Source organism: Pelodiscus sinensis, chromosome 6, assembly GCF_052426305.1.
Source record: "Pelodiscus sinensis isolate ZL-2025 chromosome 6, ASM5242630v1, whole genome shotgun sequence".
Taxonomy (NCBI): domain Eukaryota; kingdom Metazoa; phylum Chordata; order Testudines; family Trionychidae; genus Pelodiscus; species Pelodiscus sinensis.
In genome coordinates this window covers 111,064,932-111,080,112 of record NC_143057.1, presented here as the reverse complement: position 1 = coordinate 111,080,112, position 15,181 = coordinate 111,064,932, and the positions used below count along the sequence as shown (strand labels likewise).

At 41.0% G+C, this 15,181-nt stretch overlaps 1 protein-coding gene across 12 annotated transcripts in view; it reads left to right on the top strand.

Annotated features, from left to right (window-relative positions):
- NEDD4L (NEDD4 like E3 ubiquitin protein ligase) overlaps positions 1-15,181 on the top strand; it is a 299,735-nt gene that overhangs the window by 240,755 nt on the left and 43,799 nt on the right. For all 12 annotated transcript variants that reach the window (XM_006116556.5, XM_006116558.5, XM_006116559.5 and 9 more), the window contains 4 exons: positions 4,712-4,843; positions 8,039-8,158; positions 9,318-9,515; positions 14,907-14,984. In XM_006116556.5, coding sequence (XP_006116618.1) covers positions 4,712-4,843; positions 8,039-8,158; positions 9,318-9,515; positions 14,907-14,984 — 528 coding nt within the window. The remainder of the gene's footprint in view (positions 1-4,711; positions 4,844-8,038; positions 8,159-9,317; positions 9,516-14,906; positions 14,985-15,181) is intronic.

The window sequence follows — 15,181 nt, the reverse complement described above, 5'->3', positions numbered from 1 at the left end:
TAATTATCGGGGCTCGCCAAGCGGCGGTGAGCCCTGCTCGCCAGCCATGCGGTTCATTGCGCTGCGCAGCTGTGCCGGCTCGTAATCTACTCGCCATGGGATTACACTAATTGTTGAGCCCTGATAATTATGGTGAATTATGGGCCTGAGAGGTGTCATGTTACTGAACACACAGGTATCTCTATAGCAAAAACCAAAATTTTATTGAAGTCTCTCATGTCTGCATGCAAGATTCTGTCAATAATACCAGAAAAAAACAAGTGGGAAACTTCAAATGTGTTAGATTTCAAAGTGGTGATGAACAGCATGATTGAAGCAGGGGAATAGCAGTGATTATGAAATTAAATGTAATCTGCCATGTATCATCCAGTTGACTAATTGCCTCCTTCCGTCCTTTGTAAGTATAAATGGTTTAAATTGTTTCTAGAGTTTTAGCCACATTATTATTGTGACTGAGTTTCATACCTACTAATGGGTTTTTTTCTCTTTAAATTGAACATAAATACCATAGTGTTGTAGACAAGAATCCAGTAATGTATTTTATATACGACACATAAATTTTCATCATTTAAGCAATTACCATTTCTCCATGTGTTTTTCTAACCGTGAAGCCTCATGGTGTTTGGTGCAGTAAGCAGCTTCCATGTAGGGGTGTAATAGTGTAGTCAATTAATTGATAAGCAAAAGCTTATTGGTTAATGCTGTAGACTATGTGCAATCCGCTCCCCCACTTTACCAGTAATTTTTTTAGCAGGCTGACACAGCAGCCCAATTCAGTCCTGGCTTGCACTGGGTCTGAGACCTATACCCCTTGTGTTTCTGCATTTAAAGCATATTAGGAGTCAGGTCGCAGACAGCTCAGCTTGCGCTGGGTCTGGGAGCTCAGACCCACCCCCCCGGACAGGGGCTGCTGCCATCCTGCACTGCTGCCTCTATCATAGGCAGCAGCACGGAGCATCTGGCAGCCTGTCTGTGAGGGGAGCTGGTTGTTAAACTGGCACCCCATGCTGCTGCCTCTGATACAGCAGCAGCAGCGCGGAGTGGCAGGGGGCTCCTTGGCAGCACACTGGCTGCTGCCCCAGCCCTGGGGACTATCATTGTCAAGTAACCAATAAGAATTTATGGGGTTAATCCACTATTCAATTAACCATTATTTAACATCCCTACTTCCATGATGAACCCTGTTGATGCCTATTTGTTACGGTGTTCCAGTTGTCACATGTGCCATTTGACTTTTGAAATATTGCTTACAGATTCAATTTTATATGGAAAAGTGCAGATTTTAAAAAGCCGTAACAGATAGTCCTATTCAATAAATTCACAAAAAAAAAACCCTGCAAATGGTCTAGTAGCACTTTATAGACTAGCAAAACATGTAGATGGTATCATGAGCTTTCGTGGGCACCGTCTACATGTTTTGTTAGTCTATAAAGTGCTACCAGACCATTTGTTGTTTTTTTCTGTAACAGACTAACTTGGCTATGTCCAATAAATTCACAGTTACACAAAAAGCATTTCTACAAGAAAAAGAAAAATGAAATGTCTCATCAAGGTATACAATGTAAAATATACTTTGTAAGATTCACATACAGATAACCAGGACTGAATTAGAGCAGAAAGGATAAGGTACACATTTTCTAACTTTCCAAAAATGTGTTACATGTGAGCTTCTGAATGTTCCTCAGTTTTAACTGAAGGGAGACAATTCACCAGTGTCATAGGATAAGAATAATACTTTATGATGGTGGTGAATTTTTCAACTAAGCCCAACAAGCAGCAGTTTAACATGTTTGTCCCCTGTTAAAGATTATTTTGCTCTTCTTCAATGAGGATAGTAGTCTTTTGTCTGACGTAGACTTCTATTTTTGGAAAGACTACCTAAAAAGAATTAGGATCCACCCAGTCCTAAAACATTCATTAAATTTCTGGCTAATTTCTTCCAGAAACATCATTGTCTTTTATATATAGATCTGTCTTGAGATAGTCTTAAAAGAATGCTTTTGGGCTGCTCATTGTGTTACAGGAGTGTCCAATACTTTGCAAAATGAAGCCTCATTTGACCTTCTTGCATTTAAAATTTGTTATACCCACAGGCAACTTGTGGCCCCTAATAATTGGGCGGGGCGTGGGGTACAGTGTAAAGGAGGGCACATGTATCAATCCCACATGTCGCCTCAGGATTTTTCAGCCACACATTCTTGGGCCAGGGCAGACAATTCCACCAGCTCCTGGGGGGCTGGGCTAGGCAGAAGAATAAGTCTCTGAGCACGCCCGGGGCCAGACCAGGCACAGGGTGACTCTCAGCACCAGTGTCTCAGCAGGAGAGGCATGGGTAATGCTCCTACCTACAGCTGAGCAGAATGTAAAAATTGTACAAAATGTTCCATCTGCAATGTGACTTGTTTGCTGGGTAATTGCCTTAATGTTTGGCTCGATTACACAGTGTGAATGAGCATTAGAGGAATCTCTCCTCTAGAGCAGTAGTTCCCAACCTTTTTTTATACTACGGACCGGCAAACTCATTCACAAACTCTTGGTAGACGGGCAATATTTTATTTACATATTCATTATGCAAATAACGAATATGCAAGTATGCCGATAAAATGTTACTGGTTTGCCAAAATATATACCCCAGCTCCCGGAGCCGCCGCACAGCAACCGGCTTCAGCTCCAGTAGCTGCCATGGTGCAGGCAGCTGCTGCAGCTGAAGCCAGCTGCTGTGCAGCGGCTCTGGGGACCAGAGTGTGCCCCAGCCTCCAGAGTCAGTGCAACCAGCTAGCTTTAGCTCTGGCAGCCGCTGTGGCCCGACAGCCAGCAGTTTGTGGCCCTGCACCGGTCCACGGACTGGCAGTTGGGAGCCGCTGCTCTAGAGTAAAGGGTGACTTAGAGCATGAATGGGCTTCTCAGCCTACTTCTATCCTACTTCTCAGCCTACTTCTAGCCTACTTATATCCAGCAACTGCAGGTTTCAGACAGTGGCAAGACTTTACAATTCCATTCTTCTGTTCCTGCTTTAGTTTTTTATATATATATATTTTTAATATGGCTTCTTTTAGAAACAGGTGTGTCTCATCTTCCCTCTTCCCAACAGCCTTAAAGGAGTTCTTCAGTTTTCTCTTGCGTGCAGCACAGTGTGAAAACAGGCCCCACAGCTACATGTAGCTCGGACATGGGCTTAGTGTCTCTCTGTGACTCAGCTGTCAGCCCCATTTCTTCCAAGTTTAGATACTGGCACTTGTTATAACATCAACTTAAGCACTTGCACTGTTACACTCAATGTGAAATTCACAGGCTCTGAACAGAATAAGTTTGTTTAAATATGGGTCTGCTCCCTGCCCACTTTGCTGTGTTCCCATAACAGATAAGGCAGTCGAGCACTGCTGGCATCTTAACATCTGTATTTCTACTTTGATTTCTGGAAGGGAAAAGAATTTGTCCTTTCATATCTGTAAAAGAATGCCACATCTATTGTTGCAGTCCACACAAGGAAAAGGCATTGTGAAAAAGTAGATTAGTGTAACAAGGGGCCTTGTCTACTTTGTCTAGAAAGCTGCCTGCTTCTAGGGGGATTAGTAGTTCTGATGATACAATAAAGCATTACACAAAAACTGACAAGACAATTAAGTTCAGGCACTTGCTTTCTCTTGGCAGGTCTTTGGTTTGGCATTTGGTTACATCATCCTCCTGCCAATCAAAACTTTGTCATAAGGAAGAAGAGACTCCCGAGTTTTAGATTTTCAATTATCTAGGCTTATTAAAAGGCTGCCACTGGATCCCTGCAAGTTCCTAGAGTGCATCACCATGTACCATTGGATTAATTAGAGGCCAATAACTTGTCCTACAAAATGTGAAAGTTCTTTTCAGCAGAAAAGTGTCCTGAAAATAGTTAACCCATTTGTCTGGCTCTGCAGGTTAGCTCCTGAGACTGGTCCTTTTGGCATCATCATTATCAGTATGTTGACACATTTTACATCCATGTCCTCCTTTTCCACTGCTTACTAATATGCTCCATATACTATTGGAGTTGGGGAAAGGCGGTGGTCACAGGAGTACAGGATCATGTCTCTGTCTTCATGGGGGACACTGTGTCTCAGAAAATTTAAGCAAGACTTCCAGCTCCAAATCTATTTGCATTCTTCTTAGCACTTACAAACTATTGCCTGAACAATAACTAATTAATCTTTACTAAACCCTCCGAGGTAGGTTTTTTATTCACTCCATTTTACAGGGGTGAAAACCAAGAGAGGTGGTGATGGACCAAAGCCTGCTTACCTGTCCATGGGAGAACCCAAGTGAGAACTTAGACGTTCTTAACTTTTCCACCTGTGTTCTTTCCTCTAGGATCTCTGTGGCCTCTGTTCCTGTGACTTATGTATATCAACTTCAGGGAATAAATACTATCTCTAGCAAGAGAGAAACATTTTTATTCTCATGAAAGCAATTCTTATAATGTTTGTAGCACCACATGGAAGCCGAGATGTTTTCTGACAGTGCCTGTAGCTATGGAAATGTGAGCCAGAAGACTTGCACCTGGAAGGGAGGAGGGTGATGAGCCAGATATGAGAGAGAGCCCGTGTTAGAGAATTGAAGACCTGTATTTCCAAATGTTCTACTGTGTTTGATTATAAGAATGGTTATAAGTAGACTTCTTCTGAAGATATTTTTTTCAAAGAACCACAAATTAATCATACACTATTTTTTGCATAAACAGCCATCAGTGGCCTATGTACATACTACACCAGGCTTACCTTCCGGCTGGGAAGAAAGGAAAGATGCTAAGGGACGTACCTATTATGTCAATCATAACAATCGAACCACAACTTGGACTCGGCCCATTATGCAGGTATGGAGTTTGTTGTTGAGATTAAACAATACAGTAGAATGCTTAGAGAATGTGTTGGGTCTAGCTCCATTTGGGTAAGTCTACACTGCAGGCTACAGTTGAATTAAGAGATCCAACTTCACTACGTTAATTGCATAGCTGAAGTCAAAGTAGCTTAACTTGGCTTTAGGCACTGTCTACTTTGCAGGAAGTCGAAGAAAGAACACTCTACTTTCATCTTTCCTTGCTCCTTATGAAATGAGTGTTATAGAAGTTGGAGTAAGAATCATAGAATCCTAGAACTGGAGGGGACTTTAGAGGTCGAGTCCAGACCACTCTCTGATAGATGTCTATCCAACCCACTCTTAAATATCTCTAGTGATGGATATTCCACATCTTCCTTGGGCAATTTATTCCAGTGTTTAACCACTCTGGGTATGTCTACACTACAGCACTAATTTGAACTAACTTAATTCGAATTAACTAATTCGAACTAAACTAATACAAATTAGTGCATCTAGACCTAAAAACTCATTCGAATTAGTGTTTTGCTAATTTGAAACAGCATGTCTGCATTGAGTGGACCCTGAACCGAGGTTAAGGCTGGCCGGAAGTAGTGCCGGCAGGGCATCAGGTTAGGACTCAGAGCGTGGAGCTGCTGTCTCAGGTTAGCAGAGGGCTGTGCTTAAGGGGACCCGACCCCCACCGCGGACAGACAGTTCTCAGGGTTCCCCGCCTGCTTGTGTACCTCGATGAGGGACAGCAAAGCAGTCCTGTCTTGGAGTGCCCTGAGTGCCCACACTCTGCACATCACAGCACTCGGCCATCAGCCTGGCTGCACTTTTTGCAGGCTGCCATCTGGGGGGGTTAATCGGGAGGCTGTCAGGATCCAGGAGGCCCTGCAGGAGAGCTTCCACCCCAAGGAGCCCGCAGAGCCACCCCAGTCCTCCACATCGGGGGCTCGTGCCCCATTCCTCCCTCACCTCCTTCCACTTACCTCTTCCTAGCCTCCCTTCCTCACGTAAAAAATAAAGGACAAGTGTGTTCAAAAATAGAAACTCTCTTTATTTAACAAAACTGGGGGGGAGGGATTAACCTCTGGGGAGACTGGGAAAAGGCGGTGGGAGAGGGGAAGAGAGAGGGTGGAAGAGGGGAGGGGGAAACCTGGGAAAAGGGAGCTGGAAGGGGGAAGCCAGGGGAAGAAGGGGGAGGGGCAGTATACAACTATGGTACGCCATATCTTCAGTACTGTGTACAGATGTGGTCTCCTCACCTCAAAAAATATATTTTGGCTTTGGAAAGGGTTCAGAAAAGGGCAACTACAATGATTAGGGGTTTGGAACAGGTACCATATGAAGAGAGGCTAAAGAGACTTGGACTTTTCAGCTTAGAAAAGAGAAGACTGAGGGGGGATATGATAGAGGTCTATAAAACTGAGTGGTGTAGAGAGTGTGAATAAAGAGAAGTTCTTCATTAGTTCCCATAATAGAAGGACTAGAGGACACCAAATGAAATGAATGGACAGCAGGTTTAAAACTAATAAGCAAAAGTTGTTCTTCACACAGCGTGTAGTCAACCTGTGGAACTCCTTGCCACATGAGGCTGTGAAGGCTAGAACTATAACAGAGTTTAAAGAGAAGTTAGATAAATTCATGGAGGTTGGATCCATGGAGTGCTATTAGCTAGGGGGTAGGAACAGCGACCCTGGCCTCTGTTTGTGGAAGGCTGGAGATGGATGGCACGAGACAAATTGCTTGGTCAGTGTCTTCAGTCCATCCCATCTGGGGTACCTGGTGCTGGCTGCTGTCAGCAGACAGGCTACTGGGCTAGATGGACCTTTGGTCTGACCCAGTATGGCCATTCTTATGTTCTAAGCTCAGGGATAAGGGTTGGGGGTCTCACTGGACCAACTTGATTTTCATGCAAACCTGCTCCTGGGTTCGCATGTGGCCTTTGGTGGCCAGGCTGGTAGCTATCCTGCCCTAGACGGCCACTTTCCTGTGCCTAGTGCGGCGGTCGTGGATGTTGGAGGCCTCCCCCAAACCTCAATGAGGTCCACGATCTCCGCACTAGTCCAGGCGGGCGCCGGCCTCTTACAGCCCCGGGCAGGCTCCTGTGAGCCGCCAGCCTGGTCCTGGGAAGAGGCGGAGGGCTGGGTGGCAGTGGGTGGCTGGCTCATGCCGTGCCAGGTGCAGAGTCTGCTGGCTGGGTGCTGGCAGGCTTGCAACTGGCACAAGAACTGTAGCCAGACCGTGCCCCTTTAGGGCTCCGGGGCAGGGAGAGGGGCAGAAAAGTTTCCCTGGTTTGGCCCAGAGTGGCCACCAAGGCAAGCTGGGAAGGGCTAGCCTCCCACTAGTTCGAATTAAGTGGCTACACAGCCCTTAATTCGAACTACTTAATTCAAACTAGGCGTTAGTCCTCATAGAATGAGGTTTACCTAGTTCGAATTAAGTGCTCTGCTAATTCAAATGATGTTCGAACTAGTGGTTTGCATGTATAGACAATATTAACTATGAAAGTTAATTCGAACTAACGGCTGTTCGTTCAAATTAACTTTGTAGTGTAGACATACCCTCTATTAGGAAGTTTTTCCTGATGTCCAGCCTAAACCTCCCTTGCTTCAATTTAAGCCCATTGCTGCTTGTCCTATATCAAAGGCCAAGGAAAACAATTTTTCTCCCTCCTCTTTTTGAAATGATTTCAAAATAACAGGCTTGCTGAGTAGTTGCGCACTAATAATGTGAGTTGTTTCTAAATAATGCTGCAGTGTAGATGTGCTCTTTGAGATTAAACAGTACCACAGAATGCTTAGATTACGCTGGGTCTCACTCCATCTGAAAGACTGTTTTAAGGTTCTTAAACAGATGCCCTCCATGCAATGCCATGGCAATTTAGAATAAAATTATTACATTTGACCATGAAGATTTACAGCGATTAAGATTATTTTTTTTGCTAAATATCCAGCAGGTCCAGAATAAAGATATAATTGGAGTTCATAACCACAGTGGTGAGAAATGAGAGCAATAGTACCTAAGCAGTTGTTTGTTGTTTCAAGCATGGATCATTTTTAAATCCATTGAACATACTCTTTGAAATAATGCATTTAAAGCTCATTTGGGACAGGATTAGCAGAATACTGATGACTTTATTTAAACAGCCTAGCTGCAGATAATCATGATCCTGAAACTTAGTTAACTTGTTTTTCCCCTGAACTAGCTTGCAGAAGATGGTGCAGTTGGGTCAGCAGCAAACAGTAACAACCATCTAAGCGAGCCTCAGATAAGACGGCCTCGTAGCCTCAGCTCACCTACAGTAACTTTATCTGCTCCACTTGAGGTGAGAAGACCTGTCTCATCTAACAAAGCTCACTTCTACCCTGACTTTTCATTCTTTCTGTTGTCTTTATCACCTTTTGTTTTCATTTCAATTTTGCAGCTATCCCATTCTTGTCACCTTTGCCAACTCATGATGATATCTCAAAGCTTTTGGTTTTATATTTCATTCTTTTCAGCAGGGTATTTTTATTTCCTTTTAGTGCTTTTGAAGATATTGCCTTGATTTATTAACAGACTTAGCAGCCATCTTGTTTCATTAGAAAAAGTTTTCTTTAATGATTTTTTTGGACTATGATAAAGTTTAGTCAACTTCCTTTACTTGTAAAAGTCTGTGCCCAAAATTTGGCTTCTGTATCCATACTAAAACAACTAAAGATTAATTTTTCTAAGGTCTGAAATGCCCATTTACTTCAGTGGGATTCATTCTCAGCACAGTACTTACCACTTCCTCCAAAAAGGCCATACATATTTACAGGGCTCGCCGAACTGTGGCAAGTCCCGCTTGCCAGCCGCACTGGCAGGAGATAAATCGCTTGATCATTGTCTTCTGTCCACCCCCTCTGGGGCACCTGGTACTGGCCACTGTAGGCACACAGGCTACTGGGCTAGATGGACCTTTGGTCTGACCCAGTACGGCCATTCTTATGTTCTTATGTATGAAGCATTTGAACCTATCTTTATTTTAGGAACTTGCTTAATGCCTGTTGTAAACACTTTGGTTGGTGATATCAGTTCCTAATTGATGAAAAAATGTATTTGAGGTATCTTACACTGCCTTATATTCATCTATGCCTTTTTGCTTTAAAGTGTTTGTCAGATGTGGTACTGTGTAAATAGCAAAGAAGTGCCTGTACTTTTTATATAAAATTAATTTTTGGTATGTACAAAGAGACAATAGAAAAAGGCTTCAGATCCTAGCTACAATGGCCATATTTCTGTGAGATGAAAGTGATAATACACCATGATCTTTACAATGAAAGCACGTGCAACAAGGAGCAGCCAATTTTAAAATAACGTTGTGATTGAGAGATAGCGTTATATCCCTTGTTCGTGTAAGTTGTAGCCGCATTGAAAATGAGTTGAGCTCATGATGCCAAGTGTCACTCAGAATATAATACAAGTGACATTAGTGGAATCTTAATGTTGCTCCTTTTCCACAGGGTATGAAGGACTCTCCTGTGCGCAGAGCCGTGAAGGACACCCTTTCCAACCCACAGTCTCCACAGCCATCACCTTATACTTCTCCTAAGCCCCAGCACAAAGTGGCACAGAGCTTCTTGCCACCTGGTTGGGAGATGAGAATAGCACCAAATGGCAGGCCCTTCTTCATTGATCACAATACTAAGACTACCACATGGGTAAGATTCATTCTAGCTTATCAAATTTTAAATCTGTTGGTGTTTTCTGGCTATTTTTACCTTGTTGTTTTTGTTTTACTTCCTGTATACCCTCCAGATGATCTGACAGGCTCTCTGGGCCCCCTAGGCAAGGGTGGGAGACTGCTGGATCCATGCTGCCAAAAGGTGTGGGGCCTCAGGCAGAAGGGGTGGGGCCAAGGCTTCTGGCCGTCAGTGCTGCCTGGACTGCATCATCCCTCCCCTCCCAGCACTGTCTGGAACACTCCATCCAAAGCTCTCTCAGTGATTTAAAGGGCCCCAATTTCTGGCAGCAGGGCCCCTTTAAATTTCTGCCCCCTAGAGCAGCTGTCCCATTCACTTTCTCATACACATGCGCACACACCCCCTGACAGTGAGTCTGATACCCTCCTTGCTGCTGTTTTTATGTACTTGTTACGTCTTGTCTTTAATTAAATTGTAAGTTCATCATTCAAGGACCCTTTGGGTGTGTTCTAGACTACTGAGTTTTGTCGACAAAAGTGGACTTTTGTCGACAAAACTATACCTGCGTCTACACTACCACTGAATTCTGTCGACATAACGTCAACAGAACTCAGCAGTTTTGTCGACGCTGGTAAACCTCATTTTACGAGGCATAACACCTTCTGTCGACAGAGTTCTGTCGATGATAGGTGTTATTGCCTGTAGGGTTGCATCTAGACTACAGGGTTTTGTCGACAAAGCAGCTTGCTTTGTCGATGGAACTGAATGTGTCTAGACGCTCCTATGTCGACAGAACCCTGTAGTCTAGACGTACCCTTTCTGCTTGAGAGTTTATATAGCACTTAGCTCAATTGTGCCCATGGGTGCTACTGTTACACAAATATTGGAGTTACATAATCACAAGCTAACATCCTCAAGTGGCTGTGGTAGTAGTTATCCTGCCATTCCACAAACACAGGAGTCTTTTATGTCAGCAAACTTACCCTTAGTGTATTTACACACATTTTTCTAGTGCATCTTTTGCCTTTTAAAGACCATATACAGGCAGTCCCCGGGTTACACGGATCCGACTTACATCGGATCCCTACTTACAAACGGGGTGAGGCAACCCCGCACTAGCTGCTTTCCCCCAGCAGACCAGGGAGACGCGAAGCTAGTGCCCCCCCTCCAGCAGACCAGGGAGATGAGGAGCGGCTTTTCTCAGCAGAGAAATCAGCTTGAGAATAAAGGACTGAGGGAAGTGAGGTGTGGGAGAATAAAACTGAGCTCTGGAGAAATATTTGGCTAGAGTTTCCCCTACAATATGTACCAGTTCCGACTTGCATACAAATTCAACTTAAGAACAAACCTACAGTCCCTATCTTGTATGTAACCCGGGGACTGCCTGTACTGTATATTTAATATAATAGTGAACATGATTATAATTTTTAACAATTTTATAGGGCTATTTCAACAATTTCAATCCTAGTTAACTCATGTGATTAACTCAAAAAATTACTCACAATTAAATAAATTGTCATTAACACTGTTAAACAATGGAATACCAATTGAAATGTATTACATATTTTTGGAATTATTTTTGTTTTCAAATATGTTGATATTTATTACACCACGGAATACAAAGTGTACAATGTGCATTATTTTTGATTACACATATTTACACTGTAAAAAGATAAAAGTAATTTTTCAGTTCAACTTATACCAATACTGTAGTGCAGCCTCTTATCGTGAAAATGTAACTTACACTTGGAGCCTACAAGTCTGCCGGAATCATGGTTGAGGTATGAAGGTACATATAAATAGGCACATTTGACACATACCATAGTACCATACAAAAGCCTGTTCTCACTTTCAGGTGGCATGGTCAATAAGAAGCAGGCAGCATTATTTCCTGCAGATCATAACCAAACTTGTTTGTCTGAGTGATTGGCTGAACAAAAAGTAGGACTGACTGGACTTGTAGGTTCTAAAGTTTTACACTGTATTATTTTGGAATGCAGGAGGGAGGGGATTGTACATAATTCTAGATTTATAAGTTCAACTTTATTATCAAGAGATGGCACTGTAGACTTGTATGAAGTGATTTGGGAAATACTATCTTTTATTTTTTATGGTACAAGTATTTGTAATAAAAAATAAAGTGAGCATTATATACTTGGTATTCTGTATTGTAATTGAAATCAATATACTTGAGAACTTTAGAAAACATCCAACATATTTTAAATAAATGGTATTCTATTATTGCTTAACAGTGCAATTAATTGTGATATAATTTTTTTACTTGTTTGACAGCCCTTTAAATTTTGAAATCCTGAACAAGATTTAGGATACCTCAAAGTTTGAATCTAGAGGTTTTATTAAGTTTGGATTTCTAAGACACAGTCTTCCTAAGTGTTTTGGAACCACTGTTAGTTTTGAAGCTGACACTCATAATTTTAATACATTTCATTTTCCATTTCACTGGTCTTGCATTAAAATTATCATAATAAATTGTTATTTAGGTATCTTGATATGCAATGTTATCTGCCTTGCTTCAGTACAGTGCATTTTTCTTCCATTTTTTATTGTGTACTATTTTAAAAAGGAAAAACGAAAAGCTGAATTTTTTTTAAGTTAATGAAGAATAAAGAGACTCATCTGTCCATGTTCTTTTTGCCTTTTGTATAAGAATAATGCTCTTGGCAATTCCTTAATTTATTTAGTTGTGTCTGCATTCTTGGAACTATGCATGATATATTCTGTGCGCTGCAGAATCTAAGCATTCTTAAGGACAGGGTATCAGCCTTGAATTTTTATTTTTATGTTTCTTGCCTGGATTCTTGATCTTACTTGGGTGTAGTTGTTTGTTGTGCATTTTTTTCTCTCTCAAAAAAAATTTTTTTTAAGCCCAAAGGTAACAGAATCATGGATTGGGAGCTAACCAGATCCCTTGTAGCCATGTTTTGTAGGCTGACACTAGTTGCTGATAGAACTCATCATTATTACAGTACTTTCTATTCTAGAAGCGCATTGTATTATCCAGTCACCAGTGCTCACTAATCATTCCAATTCATGTGTGGAATAAATTTTTATGTGCCCTAAGGCATGTGCAAATGTGAACTGCCAGTAGAAACAACAATCTACCTCTGCTAATCCGTTAGATGGCATTTGAATTTCAATCTCTCTTGAGCAGCCTCACAAGTGCACAGCTTGCAGGGAACACTGCCAGTCACCTATTTTTTTACAGAGTTATTGTTCAAAATACTTACTCTTCAGTGTCTAGTTAATTTTTATACTTAGAACTTGACCATAAAAGTGTATTTGACTCATAGTTTTGTGTGTACTGACTCACCTAGGACATAAATGTTTTTCCCCTTTAAAAAAAACTCACTGAACATAAAACTGCTTTGAGAGATATGTATTTGAGTGCTTAAAAGTCAAAATCAATTTCAGCTTAAACTATAGACAGTTAGGAATATGTTTGTGAAAAATTATTAATATCCGGGGAGATCGTTCTTTCTAGTCCTATGATTCTGTTACGTGATAGCTGCTAGTTTTGATGCTGCAGAAGCTCAATCAGCTCAGTATTGGGTAAATCCAGGTAAACCCGAATATTTTTCTATTTTATATATATTGTTTGTTTAATTTATTTGTATTGTTTGGACCCAGATTGCCATTAATTTAATGTCTGTACAGTGATACAAGCATAAGAAGTTCTTCTTCCTCTTCCTCTTTTTTACAAAATTAGTGTGAGAGATGGGCTTCTCCAGCCTGACTTGTTAGTTTTTCTTTCTACATTTATAAGAATCAGAAAGATGCATATTTTGCTCTAGATTCTCCATTCATTATTTAAATGTTGATTGATTATAGAGAATCTACAGTAATCCCACATAATGCAACCATTGCTAAATAAACCAGTGCAAAAAACAGAAATGCCCCACCCTTCCTAGACATTAACTGCCAAGCAGTATCTCCCTCTCTAAAAGACGTGCAAAAAAGATGAGTTTCTCTGGTTTTGCCTTGAAGGTCAATAGTTTCAGGCTGTCTCAAACAATGCAGTGAGTGTATTCCAAAGGGTAGGAGACTTCTTGAAGAATGCTCTGCTCCCAAGAGACTTAGTACACATCTATAAAATGAAATACCCATGGAAGAAGAGAGACTGCATCGTCATGGCTCCCTTTGCCATTAAAAATGCTGTTGAAAAAACACAAACCCAAATATAGTACTTGAAACCCACACAAATATTAAAAGTTATAAATCTTAGCATGGACAGACTGCTTTCCCAGCTTGTTAATTGCTGAGTGTTCCTGGCTCTCATTAGCTGTGCTGTAAAGTGATCACTGCTTGAAAAAAAAATTCTGTATCAGGAAGAAACACACTACAAGTTAGCATGTTTACAAATCCAGTAAATAAGAGACCCGGGATACTGCTATGCTGTGCATCTGGAAAAAGGAATTGAAGCTGATTGCATTATGAAATGGCAGATAATGAAGCTAAGGTTGTCTTTTGCCTGGAGAGAGAAGGCACTATAGAAAGATTTTAAAAAGTAAATACAAAAATGCAGAACTGAATGGCTATTCTCCCGTTAGCAAACGGTAACGAAAAATATTGAGATGAGAACAAAATACACCCTCAGAACTGGCCTTTGACATGACTTGAAAAGGGGTACCAATTCAAAAGAAATGTACAGTTTTCTTAGTTGTGAGTTGGACAAGTGCAAACTTTTTACAAAGGAATGTGCCATAGGGCTCTCCATCTCTTGCCTTCAGAATAGTCTTAAAAGAATTCTTCCATTTTTGTATGAGTATGTGTATTATATGAGTTTTGACTTGCTTTCATAAGGAAGTTTCTGTCTAGATGATAACTTTCTGTCTAGATTGTTAGTACAGCAAAGGAATTGATCAATCAGTGTGCATAACCCCAGGAGAAAGGAAAGATGCCAGCATGCTACGTAGCAAACTGACAAAATCACAAAGGACAATGACAAATGAGCACAAGGTGTAGAATCCTAAACACATCGCAAAGGCCTGTCTGATTTATTGTATGTAACTCTCATAGTTGCCTGAAGGTTTGTACTTTGGCAGAGCTTGCATAGCAACTTGTCATGCTATAAAAGTATTATTGGATTGAATATTGATTTAATAATGGTGACAAAGCATTCACATATTGTATTACCATACAATGTATAATATCTCCTAATATAACTGTGTCCATTTATTTAAAGCAATTAGTTCTTCAATTTATTACATGAAATTGTAGCTCTGTATTTTGGTTTGAACTAATGTTAGAGAATTTCTGCACTACCGTTACTTGTGTTGCATCTTGAAAACTAAAACTGGCTCTGATCTAACAAGCTATATAGTAACTGTAAATGAGAAGCATCTTTGTGGTTTAAATTGTTATGGATTTGCAGTGTTGTATTTGTTACAGGAAGATCCACGGCTGAAATTTCCAGTCCATTTGAGATCAAAAGCTTCTTTGAACCCTAATGATTTGGGCCCTCTTCCTGTAAGTGTGAATTTAACATGTTGTATTCTATGCATAAAAACCTTTTTTGCAAATGCATGCATACTACTTTCCGCATACATCGTATATGGATTGGTGTATTGTGTGTGTGTATATAATGCTAAAAACATTTCATTGTGATCTGAGTGATGTAACAAGAATATACTTTCCAGAGCCCACTAATAACATTTTTGAAGTGG